The 20,703-nt window shown below is 51.9% G+C and overlaps 7 protein-coding genes across 7 annotated transcripts; 2 read left to right on the plus strand and 5 right to left on the minus strand.

Annotated features, from left to right (window-relative positions):
- Positions 1-296: 296 nt before the first annotated feature.
- Positions 297-1,058, minus strand: C7974DRAFT_373460 (uncharacterized protein; the record flags this gene model as incomplete). Its single annotated transcript, XM_046140102.1, has 1 exon — positions 297-1,058. The coding sequence occupies one exon, from the start codon at positions 1,056-1,058 to the stop codon at positions 297-299; it is 762 nt and encodes a 253-aa protein (XP_046000222.1).
- A 1,726-nt stretch (positions 1,059-2,784) lies between these two features.
- On the plus strand, positions 2,785-4,382 carry C7974DRAFT_304668 (carboxylic acid transport protein; the record flags this gene model as incomplete). Its single annotated transcript, XM_046137990.1, has 2 exons — positions 2,785-3,347; positions 3,398-4,382. 2 exons carry the CDS (start codon positions 2,785-2,787, stop codon positions 4,380-4,382), a joined length of 1,548 nt encoding a protein of 515 aa, XP_046000223.1.
- A 927-nt stretch (positions 4,383-5,309) lies between these two features.
- Positions 5,310-6,560, minus strand: C7974DRAFT_127427 (uncharacterized protein). The gene is made up of 3 exons (XM_046135290.1): positions 6,302-6,560; positions 6,084-6,251; positions 5,310-6,036 (listed from the first exon to the last, which is right to left on the minus strand). The coding sequence occupies exons 1-3, from the start codon at positions 6,336-6,338 to the stop codon at positions 5,366-5,368; spliced, it is 876 nt and encodes a 291-aa protein (XP_046000224.1). The 5' UTR covers positions 6,339-6,560; the 3' UTR covers positions 5,310-5,365.
- A 1,053-nt stretch (positions 6,561-7,613) lies between these two features.
- C7974DRAFT_410180 (uncharacterized protein) lies at positions 7,614-8,545 on the plus strand (the record flags this gene model as incomplete). Its single annotated transcript, XM_046143445.1, has 3 exons — positions 7,614-7,732; positions 7,816-8,173; positions 8,294-8,545. 3 exons carry the CDS (start codon positions 7,614-7,616, stop codon positions 8,543-8,545), a joined length of 729 nt encoding a protein of 242 aa, XP_046000225.1.
- Positions 8,546-9,152: 607 nt separating this feature from the next.
- On the minus strand, positions 9,153-10,010 carry C7974DRAFT_127478 (uncharacterized protein). The gene is made up of 2 exons (XM_046135291.1): positions 9,498-10,010; positions 9,153-9,447 (listed from the first exon to the last, which is right to left on the minus strand). Exons 1-2 carry the CDS (start codon positions 9,681-9,683, stop codon positions 9,214-9,216), a joined length of 420 nt encoding a protein of 139 aa, XP_046000226.1. The 5' UTR covers positions 9,684-10,010; the 3' UTR covers positions 9,153-9,213.
- A 641-nt stretch (positions 10,011-10,651) lies between these two features.
- C7974DRAFT_421798 (uncharacterized protein) lies at positions 10,652-13,713 on the minus strand. The gene is made up of 4 exons (XM_046144305.1): positions 12,893-13,713; positions 12,810-12,839; positions 12,189-12,761; positions 10,652-12,130 (listed from the first exon to the last, which is right to left on the minus strand). The coding sequence occupies exons 1-4, from the start codon at positions 13,403-13,405 to the stop codon at positions 11,051-11,053; spliced, it is 2,196 nt and encodes a 731-aa protein (XP_046000227.1). The 5' UTR covers positions 13,406-13,713; the 3' UTR covers positions 10,652-11,050.
- A 3,384-nt stretch (positions 13,714-17,097) lies between these two features.
- C7974DRAFT_373467 (uncharacterized protein) lies at positions 17,098-19,018 on the minus strand (the record flags this gene model as incomplete). Its single annotated transcript, XM_046140103.1, has 5 exons — positions 17,098-17,490; positions 17,724-18,301; positions 18,352-18,543; positions 18,594-18,764; positions 18,808-19,018. 5 exons carry the CDS (start codon positions 19,016-19,018, stop codon positions 17,098-17,100), a joined length of 1,545 nt encoding a protein of 514 aa, XP_046000228.1.
- Positions 19,019-20,703: the final 1,685 nt, after the last annotated feature.

Consider the following 20,703-nt stretch of genomic DNA (forward strand, 5'->3'; position numbering starts at 1 on the left):
ACTGGGAGCTGCAAAAGCCTCTTGGAAGCAAGGACGAAGTCAAAGTTTCCAAAGCATGGGAGCTTTTTAGTGTTGTTGAACGCAAAGGTGTCCAAAGATGCCCAGCGGTGCTGAATAGACACCTCTTCTTGTGCAAGGGACCGGATATGGGTCGAAGACCAGCTCGGTCATTACCCAACCCCCAAGGTGAGAAGCATTTTGTTACATTGTGCGACATGGTGTCCTCGAGGAGTCAGAGTGGGCCTGATTCATATTGAAATTGAGAAGGGAAACGATATTGTTGGTTGGAAAGGTATTCATCTTCTGTGGAATCTAGGATGAACTTTAGAATATTGTTTGCGCAAACTCGGTTTAGAGCAGAAAGGCATGAGAAGTCGCCAGCCCTCCTTTAAGTCTTGGTTTTGGTTGACTTGACTCAAGTGCGATGTATCAGGATCGTGGCGTGAGGGTCGACGGAGTAAGGCGCGAGGAGCTGTGCTTGATATTAACATGACTGGCATGAGTGTCGCAACCATTTTTAACTCATAGCAGTCGACGATACCCTTTGCTAGCCATGTAGTACTCTTGTTTCCGTTATCAAACCGTTTACTGACTACCATGTGATGATAGATCATGGCAGTCACTGCTCGCCTGCACCACACGGAGAGACCGAAGGCATAGGGGTCTTGGATAACACCGTCGTTCAGTGATTGCGGAACATAGGAAGATAGTAATACAGTGTCACACCGTGGACAATGTGTCCTCCGATAATTGAGTTGCTGACGTGAGCTGAAAAGCCTGGCGTCTAGTGGTACCTCCCACATCCTTCTAGGACCACCGACTTCGCACTTCTGTTGAAGATCCGGAAGTCGGCATAGCATCTCGCTCGCAATTATGCAATCGGCATGCGTCACGTATACAGAGGCCGAATGTATGCCCAGGCTCTGGGCTACGATAAACAGGCATCCGAAGGATTGAGGCTCCGCCGGCAGGGAAGAATCGGACAGTCCACGAGACGAGCCAGCTGGCGGCAAAAGTCCGATGCACAATTCGGCCGCGGTTTGGACAAGCATTGCCATTGCGGACTGCCCAGATAGGCAAGCTCTTCTCCTAGAGCGGTAAGAATTAGAGCGGCTGCACGCCACGACTCCTCATCCGATGGCGCCGCGCCGCAATCCAGGGCAGAGACTTGTAATCAGGATGCTTCAAACGCCGACGAGCTTGTCGAGACGCTATTGGTACGGGCTTTCCCCCATTTCTTGCTGTGTGGATAACCAAGGCCTGGCCAAGCCATAACTCGTACCATAAGGCGTTCCTTGGCCAGAATCGGACGTCCGAGCAGGCCAGTGCGTTCGCGTTTGTCGGTGGAAATCGTACTGCTTTGGGTGAATTGCAGACCGCGGAGACCGTTCCACAACCCCAGAGGCAATTTCACATTTCATGGGGACCCCACACCTCCGAGGAACGCAGGACCGACAATAATGGCTGAGCGCTAGAAGCATCGTGCTTCCGATAGTCGTTCGATACCATGTGCGCGCTCCGGTCCGTTATCTTCGTGTTTCTGCAGGAGGTCGAAGCCAAGCAGAAGAGTTCTTGGATGAGACTTGGTTAATTGTTGAGCTTTTTTTGACAGCATGGCATCAAGCTGGGCAAAGGAACAATAGCAGTGCGAGTCATCACAACCGGTGTGTGGTGTTTGAACCTGCAGTTTCCTCCGCTCTAGCGGCGGCGCCCCACATCAACCCCATCCACACACGTTTTCCGCCTTTTCTTCGCGTCGCCCGAGCGGCAATCAGTTTAGGACCCTAGAAACAGCCAAGACCCCTCTTAGTCTGCATCCATGAGGAGTCGACCAGGCGCCGTTCCATATATTTGCACAATTATGGGCCGGTTGTTTCTCGTGTGCCGCACGCACGAAACGGCTTGCGCGAACATGGGAATAGGTAGCAGCACACACCAAACCAGTGATCCACTTTGAAGAAGTGGAGCCGACCCTTTGCTCGGTCCTCCTGCCTCAGGGTCCGCGCATCCAGAACACAGGAGTACTGTGTCTGAAGATCTTTCACCGGTCGCGAAACACTCACGAGGCCGCGATGGATGTCATCAAACACTGCGACTCGTGAATGCGAACGGCTGGCGTTAGGAAAAGCAAGCCCAAGCCCGCCCGGTGACTATTTGCCAAAGGCTTCAACCTCCTTGGCCTGCCAATGTTGTGGCGTGCACCTCGGCGCAGCTTCTTCTCAGCAAGATAGCGCGAACAATGCTTGAGCAGCGCCTTGCATCTTGGTAAGAACGACAGCAAAGCCGTTGTGTGCGACCCTCAGGTATGCCAGCGCCGTTGTGCACACTCTATAAGCGATAATGCACAGGAAAGCTTCTCAACCATATTCTGGGGATTTGGTAACACGATGCTCTGTTCTCCCCATGGGGTCAAGAGATCAGCGCCTGCGGGATTTGACCCCAGCTATCGGCCGGTTACAATACGTCAAGCCCATCGCTGACGATATGTGCGCCTTGCTCGATTAGGGTTAGAGGGTTACATCAATCAACACCAAAAGACTGGGCGGCCTTGGTATAATCTTGGCTGCAAGCCACACGACGCACCATGAAGTGTTGTCGTACAGATGGTTTCCGGGGGTGTTAATGGGATCGCTACGAGGCAAGATTCCCCGCTAGAAGGATGCCGTGGGAGCACATATAATAGATGTGCCTTGCCCTCGGTTTGTGAACCAGTATCAGGCTCAGCTGTCTTACACTTGAAGCAGCTTCTCTTTCACCTACTTTTTAACAGGCCTGCTCAACACAATGGCGACAATCTCTGGCAACAGACCTGCCGACCCTCTGGCCAAAGGCACCGTTGCCACGGCGAAGCAAGCCCTCAGCGATCTCTTCAAGTGGGATCAGCGTGTGGTTGTCAGAAACGAATATGGCGAAGAGACTTGCGAGTGGCAGAGGCCTGAGCCGCTCAAGAACCCCATCAGCTTGCTTGCGCAGCTCAAGCTGAAGGACTGGGCTTACTTCCTCGTGGGATTTTTCGCCTGGACAGCCGATGCTTTCGACTTCCACGCCTTGTCCATCCAGACCACTAAGCTGGCCGACTACTACGATCAGAGCAACACTTCAATCACCACAGCCATTACCTTGACACTGCTGCTCCGATCTGTCGGTGCTGCATTCTTCGGCCTGGCTGGTGACAAGTTCGGCCGCAAGTGGCCCATGGTCCTCAACATGATCATTCTCGGTCTTCTTCAGGTCGCCACAATCTACTGTGGTACCTTCAACCAGTTCCTGGCTGTCCGATCCCTCTTTGGTCTGTTCATGGGTGGTGTTTACGGTAACGCCATCGCAATGGCACTCGAGAACTGCCCGTAAGTTATGCATGATAACATCTACGCAATAATTATACTAACCTCATCAGTGTCAACGCTCGTGGTCTCATGTCCGGTATCCTGCAGCAGGGTTACTCGTTCGGTTACGTGCTCGCCGCCTGCGCCAACCTCGGCGTCGGTGGTGAGACCAACACCTGGAAGACTGTCTTCTGGGTTGGTGCCGGCTTCTCCATCCTCGTCGGTCTTGTCCGCATCTGCTTCCCCGAGTCCAAGCAGTTCATCGCTGCGAAGAAGGAGGCCAAGAACGACGTCGCCCCTGGCGCTTTCTGGGCGGAGACCAAGACCATGCTTAAGGCTGAGTGGCGCATGGTTGTTTACTGCATCTTCCTCATGACCTGGTTCAACTTCTACTCCCACACCAGCCAGGACTCCTACACCACCTTCATGAAGCAGTCCAAGCACCTCAGCGCTGCCGGTGCCACTCGCGCTTCCATCCTCATGAAGACCGGTGCCTGCGTCGGCGGTACCATCTTGGGTTACACATCGCAGTGGTTCGGACGTCGCCGCACTATCTGCTGCGCCGCCATCATGTCCGCCTTCCTGATCCCCGCCTGGATTCTGCCCACCACCGAGCGCGGCCTGTCCGCCTCTGGCTTCATGATCCAGTTCTTCGTGCAGGGTGCCTGGGGTGTGATTCCCATCCATCTCAACGAGCTGTCGCCACCCGCCTTCCGCTCCTCCTTCGTCGGTCTTACCTACCAGCTGGGCAACATGATCTCGTCGCCGTCTGCTCAGATCGTCAACGCTGCTGCCGAGGGCATCATGATCAAGACCCACGACGGCAGGCAGTCTCCCGCATATGGCCCGGTCATGGGCATCGCGACCGCGATCATCGCCATTGGCATTACTGTTACTACTGCGCTCGGTCCCGAGAAGAAGGGCCGCCACTTCGAGGAGGCGGGCCCCATTGGTCACCATGCTGAGCCAGTCAAGGATATTGAGACTGGCAGCTTCAACGAGAAGGATGGCACGCACGCGGTGGAGATTGTCGACAACAAGGAGACCAAGGTTTAAATGCAGAGTCGGACAACTCGCCCTGGCAGCCCAGGTCGCAGAGCTCCGATGAATGGAAAGGAATGGTTTTTGTTAGTGCTTTTATGATACCAGGCACGATATACGAGTTATGAATTCAGACTGATTGTCTTTACTTTTTCGTGCTCTCTGCATAGTGAATGGTGTTTGATAGCTTTTTGATGTTCGTGTCTCGAATGTATCCGACCTAACACCGCAGCCCTTAGGTCAAGAAAGGAGGGCAGTGTCGACGAATCCAGATTTGATACACAAGCTATCTGCAGTCAGTCCGCCGTCTAGCTCTGTTGATGTTTCTGGTCACGTCTATGTGCCCCAAGTTTGGTCTCAATGAGCGTTGCACTATATTTTCTCAGAAACATCGGCTTCGGATGCTGATTTACTTACTGGCACAGTGAGTCGAACTTGCAAAGATTGAGAAATCCAAAGCCTCCTGAACTACCATCGCAGCTCATTTCGGGACATTACATCAAAGCATCGTACGGGTTGAAACAAAGTATACGTTTTACAAATATCTCTTGAGCGCGTTGTCACCCCATTCGAGGAAACAGTGGCACGGCTGCACCTTCCGTCGCGGAGTCAGGATGTGGCAAAACGCCATCGCCACCACCATGCATCTTACCTATCGCCTTCGAGGGGTCTGTCTTTGTTGCGAAGTGTTTGCGCTATTTTACAACGTGCCTTTGCTATTGATCAGTTTGTTGCAATTGTCCTCCGGGATTCTCCGTTGCTTCTTGCTGCTTCGCGCCGTCGCGTACTGCTACAAACAACGATCATGCATGACATCACGCGCACGTGCTTCCTCGTGGGAATACCTTGAGCACGAGCGGAAACACGGAATGAGCGGCCTATCATAATCTAGTTTATTCGTCAAATTAAGTGTATCATAGCGTGACTTCATACCAATGCACGCCCAAACGCTGAGATGCCGCAACGCCATGCAATCACAAGGTTCGGCTCCTGCGCTCCTAACGCTTCTTCCCTCCCATCATGTTGCCAGCCTGCTTTTGCAGGTACTTGGTGCCTTCCTTCTTGATCATAGGCAACGCATAAGCTGTGAACATGCTCATAGCCTGCTTCTGCCACTCGGGCTGCCCAGATCTGACATCTCTGTCCCTGCGATCATGGTCGCGATCATCGTAGCGGTCTCGTCGGTCTCTGTCGTCGCGCCGAGAGCTGCTGCCCGAGCCCGAGTTGGCCAGCATGGAGAAGAGAGCGTCGTAGGGTGTAGACTTCCTTCGCTCATCTCGCCGGTCGTCGCGATGGCGGTCGTCTCGGCGATCGTCTTTGTAGCGGTCCCTTCGGTCTCTGTCATCTCGTCGCCTGTCGCGATCCCTGTCATCATAGCGGTCTCTGCTCCGGTCCCTGCTTCTGTCGCGGTCATCATGACGTCGATCTCTGCGCTCCCGGTCGTCGTAATCTTTGCGAGGTCGATTGTGCCTGTCGTCGCTCACGTAGCCACGGTTGTCGCGACGACGGTCGTCTCGGCGTGGGTGCTCGTCGTATGAGTCGTACTGATCGCGATCCCGTGGGCGTCGATCGCGCTGTGTGTTGCTTCGCCGCGGTGGTTTGGCCGGGCGACCATCGGAACCAGAATCAGATCCGGAGGAGTTTCTTCTGCGTGGGCGCGGGCGACTCTCTAGTTTGAGGTGAGCATGGCATAGGCGACTAGGTTGAAAGGCCTACCTTTTGGTGGAGGAGGTGCATCTTCGTAGCGCTCTCTGTGTCGCCGTGATTCTCGTCGGTCGTCGCGATCGCGATGGTCGCGGTTGTCCCTAGGATCTTCTGTTGGGGTCTGAGGCGCCCATTTTGGCTTGCCGTCTTCGTAGCTATCGAAGCGGTAGCTGGGCTCAGCTGGAGGACGTTAGCATGTCGCAAGTATTGGTGTTGACAAGCAGACTTACGACGCCTTTGTGGTGGGGAGTCGTCACGTCTTCCCATGGTTGCAATATGTTGTCAAGAATGTTGTTAGGTGCCAGGCGAAAGTTGATAGTAATAGCTAGACCCTGGCTGTCCAAGCCTCAGGCTCACATGACGGTTGCGTCACACCTCCAATCGGCGTGACCTCTAGTGCGCAGTCGAAGTTGCTGTGGGCCAGCTCGAGAACTGCGACAGGCGCAAGGCTATGCAACGCCGACCTGCCTCAGCGTGGCACACGCTGACTGGGTTGCCGCGCTGCGCCACCCATTTCGCCGCCTGGAAGGATTCCAGGAGCGCTCCGCCGGCCGTGCAGCCCGAGTGCCTCCCCACAAACCAGGCAAGCACTTCGACGATCAAGACGATCAGGGTCCGGTCAAAGCGCTTTATGATCAGAGCGGTGTGCTATGTCTAACTTCCACCTAGACGCAGTTCTGTGCCTGATACAGGCTGCTGGAGGTGCTGGAGATGCGAGTTGTCGCAGCCTGGAGGCGTTGTCGGCGTGACCGCGTTCTCAGCTCAGCAGGCATCACTGCCGTACGTTGGCGAAGAACAACCTGCAAAGTGCATCCTGAGGTTGAGGGAGCTGCGTTTTCCGGAAGGAAACGAGCGCCAGAGAATCATGTGTATCAAGGTGGTAATTCTTTCCACTCCAGCATTCTAGGTAGCTTGTTAATTGCCTCTCGGGTAAAACCTTCACCTTTCTCAACCCTCTACCAAAACATATTTCTCTTTCTTGCATCACCAACCCTGCAACTATTTCCAATACCTATTCATTCCATTTCCCCTTGTTCGTAATTACCGATGAATCCCTTCCTGCCTTCGCATCGACACCCTATTGGTCTCCGAGTATTCCCAACAATGAATACCAGGGTTCAGCTCAAGGGCACTCTCAACCACTACCATACATGAATCTGGAAAGATTTCAAAATTTGGACCATCGCATGAAGCTGTCGTGGTCCAGGGACGATCCAGGGTAGAACCAGGTTGCACAAAAGGCGTCTCCCGCTCCAAATCAATATTCGTTGACAAGCAGTTTTAAAACCATGCTTTTCATCTATTCGAGGATAGTTCTCACATATCACAGGAAGTATCTCGAGATTTTCCACTTATCGCCGCATATGGCGTGCATTTGTTCGGACTTAGCCTGTCACACCGAGAGAGAGCAACAATCATCCTGCACCAGCTCTCATACCAAGGGGGCGCATCTACGCTCCTAACCTGGAGTCGTTGCTCGATGCCACTTCAGGCACGTTGCCAACTTTGTGGCTGGGGTCGCAAGGTTCAATCGCTGGCCTCATGAGTGCAAACTCGCCTCGCAACGGTAAAGAAAGCGAGGATAAAGCAGATACCGACCTTGGGAAAGGCAGAGAGATGGCCGTATTCGTTATCACCATGCTCATGGATCCTGTCAAGGAGTCCCATGCTGATTCTTACGATATGATATGTGCAGAAGCACTACAGAATTGGAGAGCTATAGGACAGGCTCTCGTTTCCCCAGCATCCAGCAAGGTAATAATGGAGGCACTCCAGATCCTGACTACTTGGAAGAAGGACTGATGCCAAGAGCATTCCTTGGAACTGCTTTCAGTGCTGTTGTCGGTTCATCGTTCTCGAAGACCATTTGCGAGAACTTGAAGAATGAAGGCGAAGGCAAGTCTCCGAAGCTACCGGAGAGGCGGTACCTGGACGATTTTCGAGATTCTGCCAGGAATCAAGGCATTCTGGTTGGTATGCCAGGTATGCTCCTAGAGTCAGTATTGAAGACAACAGTTCTCAATTCGGCGCGGCGCTTCCGCGTCGCACAACAGATCCGCGACTCGTTCTACCTAGTCGAACGGCGCGGGGCGCTCAGCTCCGTATGATGCCTCACTCGAGAGGCGATACGATAGGCTCGTGCACATTCGGAAACTGCTACATACAACGATTCGCTGTTAGTGGTCGATCGATCTCTTGATGGACTCCGAAGATTGGCCCAGGAAGGTTCCACTATTCTCAAGGTCAGAGCTGTGGAAGGGTACGACATCTTCAACGATATCGCGCTTGCCGATCCAGCAACGTTTGTCGGTCATTTATCAGCATTCATTGACACCGCTGCGGAGATTCCGAAGCTGACCAATGTTGTGGAGTACCTGCGTCCTGAAATGGATATGTTGAATTGGCAGATCAGCCAACGAATCGAGGAGCAAAGGTTCAGAGACACCGGGCTTACCTCCCGCCAGCCCTCCTGAGGGACCGCCTCCATTAACTCCTCCAAGACCGGACACACCTACCAAGCCCAAGCCTGTATGTGATAAAAAAAATGATCTGCTACTCTTGGGGTTGTGAGCATGTAATTGTCTTGAGGCTAATATTGGCGAGTGTGGCTCAAGGGTACTACTTGTAGTCGAAAATAAAATTTTAACGTCTACTGTTGAATGCTTTCTGCTTCAGGTTAGTCTTGAGATACGTGTACTGTCATAAAGACCGTGATTTGCACAGTAGAAGTTACCGGGCATACCATCAGCTTGAAATACATGACATGTCCTGACAACAATGTACACGTGATATCTTCTTGGTGTTAACAAATCGCTGCAGATGCATACACATGTGAGAAATAAATTCCTACTCGTGTATTTCGTGTTCCGATTCGCACCTGATTCGACAGCCAGCTCCGGCGGGTACTGTCACCGAGCGAATTCTGTGTGTCCTTCGCATCCAGTGACCGAATCATCTCACACCACATGTCCGATTCCTTTGATCAAGGACAGCCATCAGACAAAGTGCACACTCACGTAACTTTGCGTTGAAATGTATCCAATTGATTCAAACTCCCGACTATGCTATACATGCTCCCAAAATGCCGCTCCAAACAAAAAGCCGAAGCCTGTTAAATCGCTACAACGTCCCTTCTACGAGTTCATGACTTGGCAGCCTCGATCAGCTTGGCGTGCTGCTCAGGGTGCGTCTTCTCGACGTTTCCCTTGGCAACCTTCTTCATCATGAAGTTACCATCAATGACAACGTCCTCGGTCAGCTTGCCGTCGGCGACGCGCCACTTGCCCGCAATGGTCAGGATGCCGACGGGAGGCTTTGCATTGACGAGAGAGTCGACGCCTGTCTCGACGTTGGTGAGGGTGAGTTTGTAGGTTGTCTGGTTTGGTTAGAAGGGGGTCACTCGTTGGGACAGGGGAGGGTATGTACCTGGCCGATGGGCTTCTTGTCGGTGACGTTGTACGTGGCGGAGGTGGTCTTGTCGCCGGAATCGAAGGAGTAGCTGACGAGGGCTGGGCAGACGGTCTTGATCATCAGGTCGTGGTTGTGCAGGGCGGCGATAACAATGGCGGCGTCGGTGCTGCCGATGGAGGTCTCGATGTGGGAGGTGGCCATTTTGTTGATTGTGGTGTTGATTGAAAGTTTAGAAGTAGAACTGAGGCAGTGAAGGGTTATTGAAGTAGGGTTGAGTTGCTGTTGGTGTAGTAGTGTTGATGAGATGAGCTGTTGTGATGACCTTTAAGCTGACCATGCGTCTATCTTATATACATACCTGCCCCATCTCAAAGTGACAAGCTCAAACTCAGCCCATCCTCTCCTCAAACGCGCTGCCCTGCATAATCCAAGTCGAGCCTACTCGCCTGAGTGCAGATACACCAGACGCATCGTGTTCCCCTACATTCTTGGTACGACGCCGACGATCGTCCAGCAGCCAAACAGCAGCCGAGTCGTAAATAGCAGCCACCGAAACGCACTGTGCTGTTCCCGCGAGTAAGCGACGTCAGTGCGCAGTAGTCAAGCGGCGGCGCTACGGTACCTCGTATGGGTCCCTATGTTCTGACAGCAGTAGCCGGTTTGGTGTAACACAGTGCGGCGATCGGCCACCTAGCCGGACCACACCACCATGGACAGTGGCCCTGATGTTTGACGAAAGATCCAGTGTGCCAAAAATATTGCTCTCTGAGACACCCATGTGGGCTGATTGTCACTTCCACACTGCGACAAGCAAGCCTACGCGGCCGACAGCAGAGCTGACTGTGGCAGCGCGTTGCTGCTGTCAGCGCATGGGGGACGATGGTTGACTGCGTCAGTGTTTTTTCACAAGCATCGCATCTACGGTCATGTCAACATGCTGACGGCGCATGTCCGCGCGGAGTGTACCTCCAAGAGCCTCGGATTGGCGATCCACGGAATCGTCGTCGCAAAGACTTTGTGGGTAGGTAGTTGCGCTTGCCGGATGTTTCATGACGGCAAGCGGATTTGGGGAGCCGAATAACGCTAATGGACGCTAGTGTGAAGATCAATAACAGCCTTGCAGGTACATCTTCAACCACGGAATGCTTGTCGGTTTGGCTATCACCAACAAAGATTAGAGACTCTCGGAACGTTCACACCCAAAGTTTCCTGTGTGTTTGAAGCTCACGATTGAGTAGTTAGGCCACTTGTGTGTGTTTGCAAGCAATTGCAGGGTCTGCTAACCAATAAACTCTATTTTTACCTGAATCGCAGGGCTCACCCTACTACAGTTCAGACGATTAACCACTGCGGAGCCGCCTGTGTTCAGACTTCATGGCCAACGAGCATGGACCAACCAACAGCAGTAGCAACCACGCAAGACTAACTTACGCACTTGCACACGTTTGACTGCAGATAGTCGCCCAAGCTGTTGTGGCTACCAAAAGCGTCAGCTTCGCATGCGTCGCATCAAGCTGAGACGTCCACGGGAATTGTGACAAGTATAGCTGCATCTTTGTTCTGGGTGTTCATTCATACCACTTCCCCTTCTGCATCGCACCCTTGCCCTCCGCAGGCGCAAAGGCAACTCTGCCCACACTCTCCCCAGACCATACGTCGGCGATCTTGACCTTCATCTGACCGAGTCTACGAGCCTTACTCGAGCCTCCTTCTGTGCTATTACCCTGTATGCCAGGCTCGCTGAAGAACACAGAGTCTCTGACGAGGCTACTGACATAGCCCAACATCGGAGGCGCGATGCACAACGCGTGTAGTGCAAGCGAGCTGAGTGCAGCAAGAAGCATGATGCCCACAGACACAAAATAGATGATCATCCACGGCATGTCGATTGCGTAGACAGGTTGGAGTGGTGTAAGGGTGTCCGCGGTTACGTTTGCGATGTTATCGATCTTGTCGTCTCTGACCCAGTCCCCTCCGTGGATCGATTTATACGTCCAGCCAAGTTTCCACAGTGTGTTGTACAGCAAGCTTAAGCGCTTCTCTACCAGCTTGACGTCTACGTCCCAGAGCTCCGCGCTTTCCTCTTTGCTGTATGGGCCTGCACCGAAGGCTGTAAGGGGGTCTTGAATGTAGTATTCGACCAAGCTCGAGGCGCCGCTGCCCCCGTTATTGTCATCGAGGAGATCCATGAAATCATCGAGAAAACTATGTGGCATTAACGGAACAATGTTTGTACCCGTGCCCTCTCGAACGCGCCATGTCTCCAGTAGATTGTATGCGTCGGACTCTGGCGCAGTGGGCATCTTTCGGATGGCCTTGACGCCGCACGTCAACTTGGCACCCGTGCCTTGCGATCTACATTCGACCTGCGTGTCAACATAAGTTGTCCTACTGTCACAGGAGGTGTAGTTAAGACCCTCCTCCGAGGCGATTCGGTTTCCGAAGATAAGCTGTGGTGATCCTGGATATGTTCTGTTGTAAACTTTTCCCGCAGACGATGCCGCGAAGTATGTTCGCGGTAAGAGTCGATTAGTGTGTCCTCTGTTTACTGCCGCTATTCCGCTCCACAGCACCGTTCCGTTATAACCGAACGTTGTCGAGATCCACGACCTAGCCTGAGAACCATTGAGACGTATCCAAGGCGCACACTATGAGAAGTTGCTTAGCTGAGGTACCATAGAAAGGAGTGCAAGACGAGTCGCTTACATTGAACGTTTGATAGCTGGAGGACATGTTAAATGTGGTGTTACCTGTTACGGCTCGATCGACGCCTTCAAATCGATCGCCTGCCAAGCTGCTGTAGTTTTGAACGGCTTCCGTCCACGGTACAGAAACCCACTCCGCGGGATCCGATGGATTGTAGCCTGCCATATATTCTAGATGTGGTATACGAATATTGCCCCAGATGTCCATAGCGGACTGCACACCAGCTACTCGTGCGCCCCCAAGTTTCGTGATGATGCTATCATACGTGGGACTCTGTGGATCTGCATACTGGGTGCTTGCAATGACGTCGTAAAGCAAGGCCTCGTATTGAGCGCGAATCGTAGGCCTTAATCGAGTCGTTCTATAGGACCATGCGGTGAGGTTCATCTGGAGGCTAAGCCGTGGATCGTAATGAGAGATTGTGCCTGTTCCAACATCGGTGACGTCACTGAGATAAACAGCTCGAAATGATGCCTGCGAGCCGAGAGGATTGAAAGCCCACAAGAGGATAAGAACGAGAGAAGCGGGCTTGAGGATCCACCATGTGAATATGGCTATGAGAGAACCAGCCATCTAGCCAGATTATTAGCATTTCAAAGAATGATGATACGGTCTACTGACGGTGAGGGAACCCATCAACTGTTCTAAGGCCTGTTGTTCATCATTAGCATTCAGTACATCACCAAGCTTAGCGATCTTCTCACCAGAAGCTGAATACCGTGCTCAACCCGCCAATTGGCAAACCGGCGAACAGCGTTTCCTAAAACCCCAGAAAACAGGATCGGCCATATAGAGGGAGCAACTCGAGTTGCCTGGATTACAGTTCTGGACCATTCTGTCTCATTCTGATCTTTGAGCTTCGCAACAAATGCCCCTAGAATCAGAAACAGTATCGAAATGATAATGCCCAAAATCTCCCAGGTGAGAGCGTACACGGGTAGTCCGGTCCAGAGCACATGAGGTGGCTGGGCTGCACGACCACCATCCGTACTTGGTGCGTCGAATTTCTCGTACCCAATGTGAGTTTGTTGTTTACCCACTGACGATCTTACACTTGAGCGCTCGATATCATCGCTCGTTTGCGCAGGGACATAATGGATCGTGGACCGGTTTGAATCATCGTTTGTAGCAGGGCTTGCTCGCCTAAGATACTGGCGAAGCGCAGGACTAGATGATCGCGCGACTGATGGCTCTGAGCCTGGTCGAAGGCTCTCCATCGCTGCAACTGTATTGGTAGCGACGATGGGGATTCATAAAGTTTTAACGCACTTTGTTGAAGTAATCGGGATTCCTCATCCTGGGGGTGCGGAGTTTTAACATATCCATTGCCGCGCAGGAGGCTGGATACGAAGGTACATGCATGGGGCGGAATTAAGCGCCTTTGCAATTGCACAAACACGCCTGCAACAAGAAAGTTTGGCGAAGATCCGTAAGCACACCAGGCCACATTGCGCAGTGGAATGGTGTCGAGATCTGCTTGGCGGGCCTGACAAGGAGAAGGATGCGCATGAGGATGTGCATGAGGACGCGCTTGTAGTAAAGACGAACATCAGGCAGACAGCGGACAAGCAAGGGTGACGGCCCGCGGGTGGCGTTGCAGCGGTCCGCGCGGGGGCCAAGCAATATTATTGGTCGCTAGAAGACCGAAGTATAATTACCACCGAGACCATAGGTAGCAATATCACAGGGAAAGCACATGTACATACTTACTCAAATGCCGGCGCAATGTTGGGTATATCCAAAAGCCAAAGTCGGTGTACAGCTCCCAAACGCCTTTGCCAAGCCGAATCAAGCAAACTCGTGAGTTCAAACTGCGATTGGTGGCGAACCAAACGCAAACTCGTCATCATCGTCAAAGAACGAGGTAGCTTCTTGTGTGGAAATGCCAAAGTCACTCAGCCGTCCTGTTGAAGTAGTCGTAGTCGCACTTCTGGGGAACGGCGGCGGTGCTAGACGAGGCTTCTTCGCCAGTGGCGGAGACCTAGTGTGGGGTGCCATTGGCCTTTTGGACTTCGACTGTGGTGGCCTTTGTGGATGGGCAATAGGAGGCGACGCGTGACGCGCCTCCAAATCGATTCTGCGTAGATTCGCAGTCCTTGATAGCGGTCCAGGTTTGACAGAAGCAGGAGGCTTGCTGGTTCTACTCAATACCACAGCTTTCGGCTGAGCCTTTGGTGTAGATTTCTTGCTCGAGTCAGGATCTGTAATCGGTAAACACCGTCTTGGTGGCTCATCGTCTAGGTCATCTAGGGAGAAGTCGAAGTCTTGCGTTGAGAGGGGAGGCGTCGACTCTTTGGAAGCCAAGTGGCGATTGATGCTGTCTGATCGCGTAGGGCCTGCTGAGTCTTCCACAGACAGCTCACGCGCAATCTGTGTACCACTTTCGAGGAAGTCATCCCAATTGTCGAGTACAAGCGATGTCGGTGCAATGGGCTGCGAAGACTCCGACACGGCCGGTGTATGTACCTTGGAGGCTGGGAGTCCTGGCAACTTGAATGTTGGATTTGAGCTTAATTGCTTGCCTGTCGGTGGCGTAGGCCTCCTCACTAGAGTAGGTGGTCGTGCTTTCCCATTGATCGATGGCAACTTGAACCCAGACTGCTGCACTTCTTGCGACGGCTCCGTCTGTATATAGTCGGTTGCGACGCGTACAGGATACTGAACTCTCGTGAACGGAAATTTGTCATCGTTGCGGTATTTTGCCGCGAAGGGTACACGCGTTATAACAGTCTTTGTACCTGCAAGTTGGCCATCGAGCGTGAGACATTCTAAACGCTCATTCTCAGCTCGCAATATCCGTACATGCTGACTCTTAGACAGCTGGCTACTTGTGTTGAGATCTCTTAGGCAGACCACTACACATCCTATCTTCACCCGCAGCCGGTGCGGAGGCAGTCCGACTGGGTTCAGCTTGTAGAGCAAGCCATTCGCAGGTTCCCAGTTTGCATGGGCTGCGGCCGAATCTTGTGACAAGAACTCGATGGTGTCGCCAGGGAGTCTGTCCAACGCAGCCTCTACGATCCTATTAATAGGCCCATGCGCGCGTGTGAACTCGAAGTCTTCTTTCACATCGGCTCGTTGCGGTAGGTCCGACTGTAGCTGCAGATGTTGCACGGGTAGAGGAACTGTCGATTGCTGACTCTTCCTCGGGGTCTGTCTTGGAGGTGTTGGAGGTGCGGTTGCAGGACGTGGTGGAGCACTTATTGGCTCGTGCACGGTTTGTTCGACTGGATCTGACATAACGAAATCATGGACTTCGAGCAGTGTGTCATCGTCGAGATCATCGTCAACCCAGCCCCCTCCATCCTGCGTGTCAATTACAGGCAGGTCCAGCATGACATCATCCATATCTTCATCGTCAAACAGCTCCTTCTCGGTATCCTGCGCAATGACTTCCAATTTCTTCGCAAACTCCTCTTCTCTACGCTGCTCCTCTTCCTTCCGTCTCCGCTCTTCCAACTGTTTCTTATTTATTCCCAGGAACGCTTCCATGCCCTGTTTCAGGTGCGCCTGGGTATGGCTGTAGCCAATCAACTGCGTTGCCAAACCCACGCCAATCTGTTTCCTGATCTTCTCATCCTTCTTCTCTCTCTCGGATCGTCTTTCCTTCGCCAGCTTTCGTCGTTGCTCGGCTTCGCGCTCGCGCGTTGCGCGCTGTTCGAGTTCATGGCCGCGCTGCAGTTGTTTGTGCGTGCGCTCAGATATCACGGGGCCGTTTTTCTTGTAGGCTTTCTTGACTTCGGTGGACGTTTGCGCAATGTGCTTCGGTGGCATGGCGGCGCATCGCAGGGATGGGTGACGAAGTGATGGGTGACGCTCGTGCACAGAGTTGCGGGACACATCACGCTAACGGGCTTGGCAAGCGCGAGAGCACGTGATCTGTCCTTTCACCGTTCTCCGCGTCACACCGTTTACGGACGATGTCGAAGATACGACACGGCAACTACCCATATTTAGTTTGGCGTTGAAGGAGGTTCTCCACGTAGAGATCGATCGGAAATTGTCAATAGATGCATAACAGATGCCCGATTTTGATGTACCTCCGTCTGCCATATGCATGTCTTTATGAGGTTTCGAGGTTATAGGTAGGCGGAGTGGAGCTGATGACAATAGTAACATCAGATACTGGAGGTGCCAGGCCCTTTGTGAGCCTTCTGAAGTGCTGAAACACGAGTGGCTACAGTTGGTAGGCCCGACATGGTTGCAGTAGCATTAAGTTTGCCCTTCACGGGAACTTTTGTGTGGGTTGTGTGCTTCAGCTCCCTGGGTCTTGTCATTGGTGGGGTCGAGACATCGCTATTGTCCTCATTCTCTTCGATGGCATGTTTGCGTCGAGCAGCTTCGGAATTTTCCTTTGAAATAGACTGACTCGCGTCTGGGGCAGTCTTGGTAGGGGCATGAGTGACTAGCGTTGTCGACTCTGCGCTATACACGCCTTTAATTGTCTTCGTTTGGGGCATCTATATCGGTCTTGAACAGAGACGAAGCAGCTTTGATAACAGAAGTGTCGCCGGCTAACACCACAACGGTGTCGTGACGAAATGCTGCTCTAATTTGACGAGATACTGTGTCTCATGGGGTATACAGGTATGTAGCGCTATATATGCAGTAAGAAACAAGCTGGCGTTGACTCATGCAGCGGAGAGAGTGACTGGCTTAAAATGATGACTATGAAGGAGGGGACCAAACCGTATGAGAAGAGAAGGTCAAACGAAGTACAAATAACATGAAGTTGGTCTTGGTCGGCCAGAATAGAGGCATTAGCCAGATAGAAAAGACCTGACTATCTTCGGAGCCATATGGACTTTGTCTTGATCTGACAGCAATCTACGTTGTGTTGGCCACCCTGCAGCAAAAGTGCCTCGCAAGTAGAGACCCAGGCAATTGAACTGCAATGGAGAAAGTCTCATCATGCAGTAGATATCTTTCTGGCCTTCTGGCGTGCGGACGAGCGAGTGGGAACGACTGTGCGCGTAGTAGCGTTTAGATCTCGAATCTTTTTGGTTGGTGGGGAAGACCTGGCATCGCTGTCGTTGTCCGATGTTTCAACGCGCTTGCGCTTCAGAATACCTTTCTTTGACACACTATCCTTGAGTGCATCTTTGTTCAATGGATCACTCTCTGAAGCATCCTTACTCCTCGAAATCCTCTTCTTATGTGTCATGTGCTCGCTAAGCTTTCCAGACTTGTCTTTGTTGGACTTGTTGTTGCCGTGAATCCGCTCGAAGACGACATGTGGACATCCGACGATTTCAACAAGGCGGTTGCCCTTGATGAGATCTTCGCATGTGGACTTGGACACCTGATTGGGTTAGCAATAGACTAGTTGCGAAATTGTGGTGGCTTACGGATAAGACCTTGTCAATGAGTGTCATACGCTCCTCGAAGGTGAAGAACATACTGTAGTATATATCTTCACGGAGTTATGGCTCAGGGACAGGATCTTCCCAACCTTGCTGGTGGACATCGATAGACAGTTGCTATGGAGGTCAGTGTTTTGCAGATAGGTAGCAGGTATGATCATCGATAACGTACGAGCACCTGCCAAGCCACAGCTTCCAATGTCGTGGCCGTGTAGAATGTGGCACCAGGCGCCCAGCGTCTGAGAAAGGACTGGCTATCCTGTTTCTCATTTGTCTTCAGGCAGCCTTGGTTGTTTCGAATGCTGGTCAGGAGTTTCACAACCCATGCCTCCCTCTCAGACTGTGTGGTGGGAATTGTAGTATCGTTCGCTGGCGGCTCCCAATAGACGATCTTATTGACCACTGACGCTGCCTGAGCGCTACTGAAATGTAATCCGCTCGCAGCGGGAGGATTCGGGTATATGGCTGGCTCGATATCGTTCCGTTCGTTGAGCACTTCGGAGGCGTCTTGCAGCCTCTTCATTACTTTCATGATTTCCGGGTACCTTGACTTAGTCCTGCGAGTGAACTTCATGACCGACTTGACTTTGGTTTGCCCAACATTCGGCATCCCGTGGTGTGTTTGTCTCTTGACTGACGCTGCATGAACAACGCTGCCTTCGATCTCTTGCCTACCGGATACTCCGCCAGGTACATCGGGCTGAGCCAAAAGCTCAGAGGATCCATAGCCGTTACCGACGTTGTGAGGGCCTAGAAGCTAATGTCAGTATATATACCCCAACGGAAGCCATAGAGCTAACCTAGATATTCCGACGTCTGTTGAGAACCTCCAAGCTCAATTGATTCATCGCCTTCTGCACCTGTGGGAGCGTATACATCCTCATTGATCAAATCCCGGAAAAGCTGCAAATGAACTTCAGTCACGTTACGTCCGCACGATCGATTCAAAACAGCAGGGTTAATGGTAGCTATAGGTGCTTGTTGCTGAGCAACTGTAGATGGTCAGCGAAATGATTATATCCTAGAAACAGAATACGCCTACCATGTCTTTGAAAGCTGTACTCGTTGTCGGAAGTTGCATTCGGGCTCATAAAGCTTATTTTCTCAGTCTGACGGAAGTCTTGTGCATTATCGTCGAAGTGACAGCTGTTATTCGGCGTTTGAGTTGTACCGAAACCAGGGTTCTCTGCCAATAGTGGATCAGTCGTAGCTCCTACATGTTATGGTAAGTGCTAGTGCTGATTTGGAGAACATACCAGAGCGAGACGGTGTTGGTTCAAACAAGTGACTGTCGTCCTCGAAAGCGTTAGTCCACTGACCACCGTATGGGCCCTGGATGTCGGTGTAAGGGCTATTTGGATCGAACGATGACCCACCAGCAGGGTCGATGGCGGGAATCTCTTCGAGTTGAAAGGGAAGCAGTTGGGGTGTGAAAAAGTTCCCTGTGAAGGGCGTGGGTGAGCGCATAGTGAGGAGCAGTCACAGCTGAATTGATGAAGGAGGGTGAGTGCAATTGATATATCAGCATTCGCGGTCGGTAGTTAAAGTTGGTAGGTTGTTGACTGTAGCAATGATATAAGCCTTGTATATCGGGGAGGGAAACTCGAAAACCCGCTGAACGGGCCTAGCGTCCCATGAGCGGTGAATTGTCGCAACGGAAGCGCTCAGCAACAGCCTTGCTTTGACGCTTTCGGACTAAGTCGCTCCATCTTTCAGCCCTCGCGACCTCATACTGAGCATACAGGCACCACTGTCATCGATTTTGCTGTAAGCTGATTGGTCGCGCGAGGTGAAGGAGAGGTTTTTTGGAACGGAGAGCTATAGCACAGCCCTTTCTGCGGAGGTAAACAAGGCTTACGCGCGGGATTTATTACGCTGAGCAAACAAAGTGCGTCACTGCGGGCGAACGCGTGGGAAAATAGACGCGCTAGTTGGCGGATCTCGTTGCGTGACAGTGAACTGTTATCGATGCAGGATCAAGTATGAGTGCAATCGAATCTGGATATGTCAGAGCGAATTCAAAAGTGAATGTCCAGCGTTGTTCAAACCTGCGTGTTTGCGCCTTTCACTGTGCCATACCCTTGACAAGTGAACTGGGATGAATGTTCTTGAGCCGGAATATCGAGGAAAAGGCGTGTATCACTGTAAAACTGTATGACGGATGCCAATCATGACGGCAATGCGATATCGAAGCGGAAGGTTCTATCAATCGAGCGGTGTATGAAATTGCGATCTGAACGATGGAGCGAGCAGTCCTCCAGCTTTGCAAAAGCGCAGTATTGCCACTAGTAGGTTTGTATCTTTCAACTGAGAGTCAAGCCACGTCTGTTCCCTTTAGATCAGCTTTGCGGCAAGGTGTATAAAATTGTAGCCGACCAAAATTTAGCGATAGATGTGTTACGCAATGATCAGATCGTGGATTGCTCCATCTGGATAGCGGGCACGCCTCCAGTCTGATGCATTGCTGCATGTTGCCATCACCATTGATAACAAGTATCGTACCGGCAGGATCCCTCCAGATCCTTTTGTACAGTAACATCAGAGTGTCAAAGCAGACATCAGTACGTGAACATGGTCTTTCTGATTTCTCGTACCCGATTGTGGCGGAATGTAGGCACAGGCAGACAGACAGAGTCGGTTCAATATATGGGCCATCTCTTATCCCACACCCCAAAAAAGTAAGCAATCAAGAGAGGCTGATGATTTTGTAAAACAAGCAATGATTGCGGGTTGAAGCCACTTTGACAAACTCGGTGGAAAGGTGTTGTGACGTTTAGCACTGTTCGTTATACAGCCTCATCTCAAAGCTTTGTGTGAATAGTGTAATCTCAGAAATGTCCGAGCTATGTCTATACTTGTTCAAATTGATGTAGGACACTGGAGAGACTACAATTCGCCTACGAATACCGCCCAATCACGGATTGTGTTGCAAGAATACGACTTGAGGTTGATCAAACTAGTGAAAACTACTCCTGGCACACGATCAGAGGTGATTCAATATTTTACATGGTCTGCTTATCTTCAGAGGCTATATATCATGGTGCCATAAGCCCGGCAGCCCGGCAGATGGCGTGTTGCACCTCCTGAGGTCCTCGACGAATCCTGGGACAGTTGACATGAGAATCCAGATCCGTGCAAGCGCTTGTTGCCGA

The sequence above is a fragment of the Boeremia exigua genome, assembly GCF_020726555.1.
Source record: "Boeremia exigua strain MPI-SDFR-AT-0100 chromosome Unknown C7974scaffold_3, whole genome shotgun sequence".
Taxonomy (NCBI): domain Eukaryota; kingdom Fungi; phylum Ascomycota; class Dothideomycetes; order Pleosporales; family Didymellaceae; genus Boeremia; species Boeremia exigua.

Coding starts and splice junctions, on each gene's coding strand:
- C7974DRAFT_127427 (XM_046135290.1), bottom strand. CDS start 6,338: ATGGGAAGACGTGACGACTCCCCACCACAAAGGCGTC. Junction 6,252..6,301: donor CTCCCCACCACAAAGGCGTC/GTAAGTCTGCTT, acceptor AACGTCCTCCAG/CTGAGCCCAGCTACCGCTTC. Junction 6,037..6,083: donor TGCACCTCCTCCACCAAAAG/GTAGGCCTTTCA, acceptor ACCTCAAACTAG/AGAGTCGCCCGCGCCCACGC.
- C7974DRAFT_127478 (XM_046135291.1), bottom strand. CDS start 9,683: ATGGCCACCTCCCACATCGAGACCTCCATCGGCAGCACCGACGCCGCC. Junction 9,448..9,497: donor ACAAGAAGCCCATCGGCCAG/GTACATACCCTC, acceptor TAACCAAACCAG/ACAACCTACAAACTCACCCT.
- C7974DRAFT_421798 (XM_046144305.1), bottom strand. CDS start 13,405: ATGGAGAGCCTTCGACCAGGCTCAGAGCCATCAGTCGCGCGATCATCT. Junction 12,840..12,892: donor AGCACGGTATTCAGCTTCTG/GTGAGAAGATCG, acceptor GATGAACAACAG/GCCTTAGAACAGTTGATGGG. Junction 12,762..12,809: donor AGTTGATGGGTTCCCTCACC/GTCAGTAGACCG, acceptor TAATCTGGCTAG/ATGGCTGGTTCTCTCATAGC.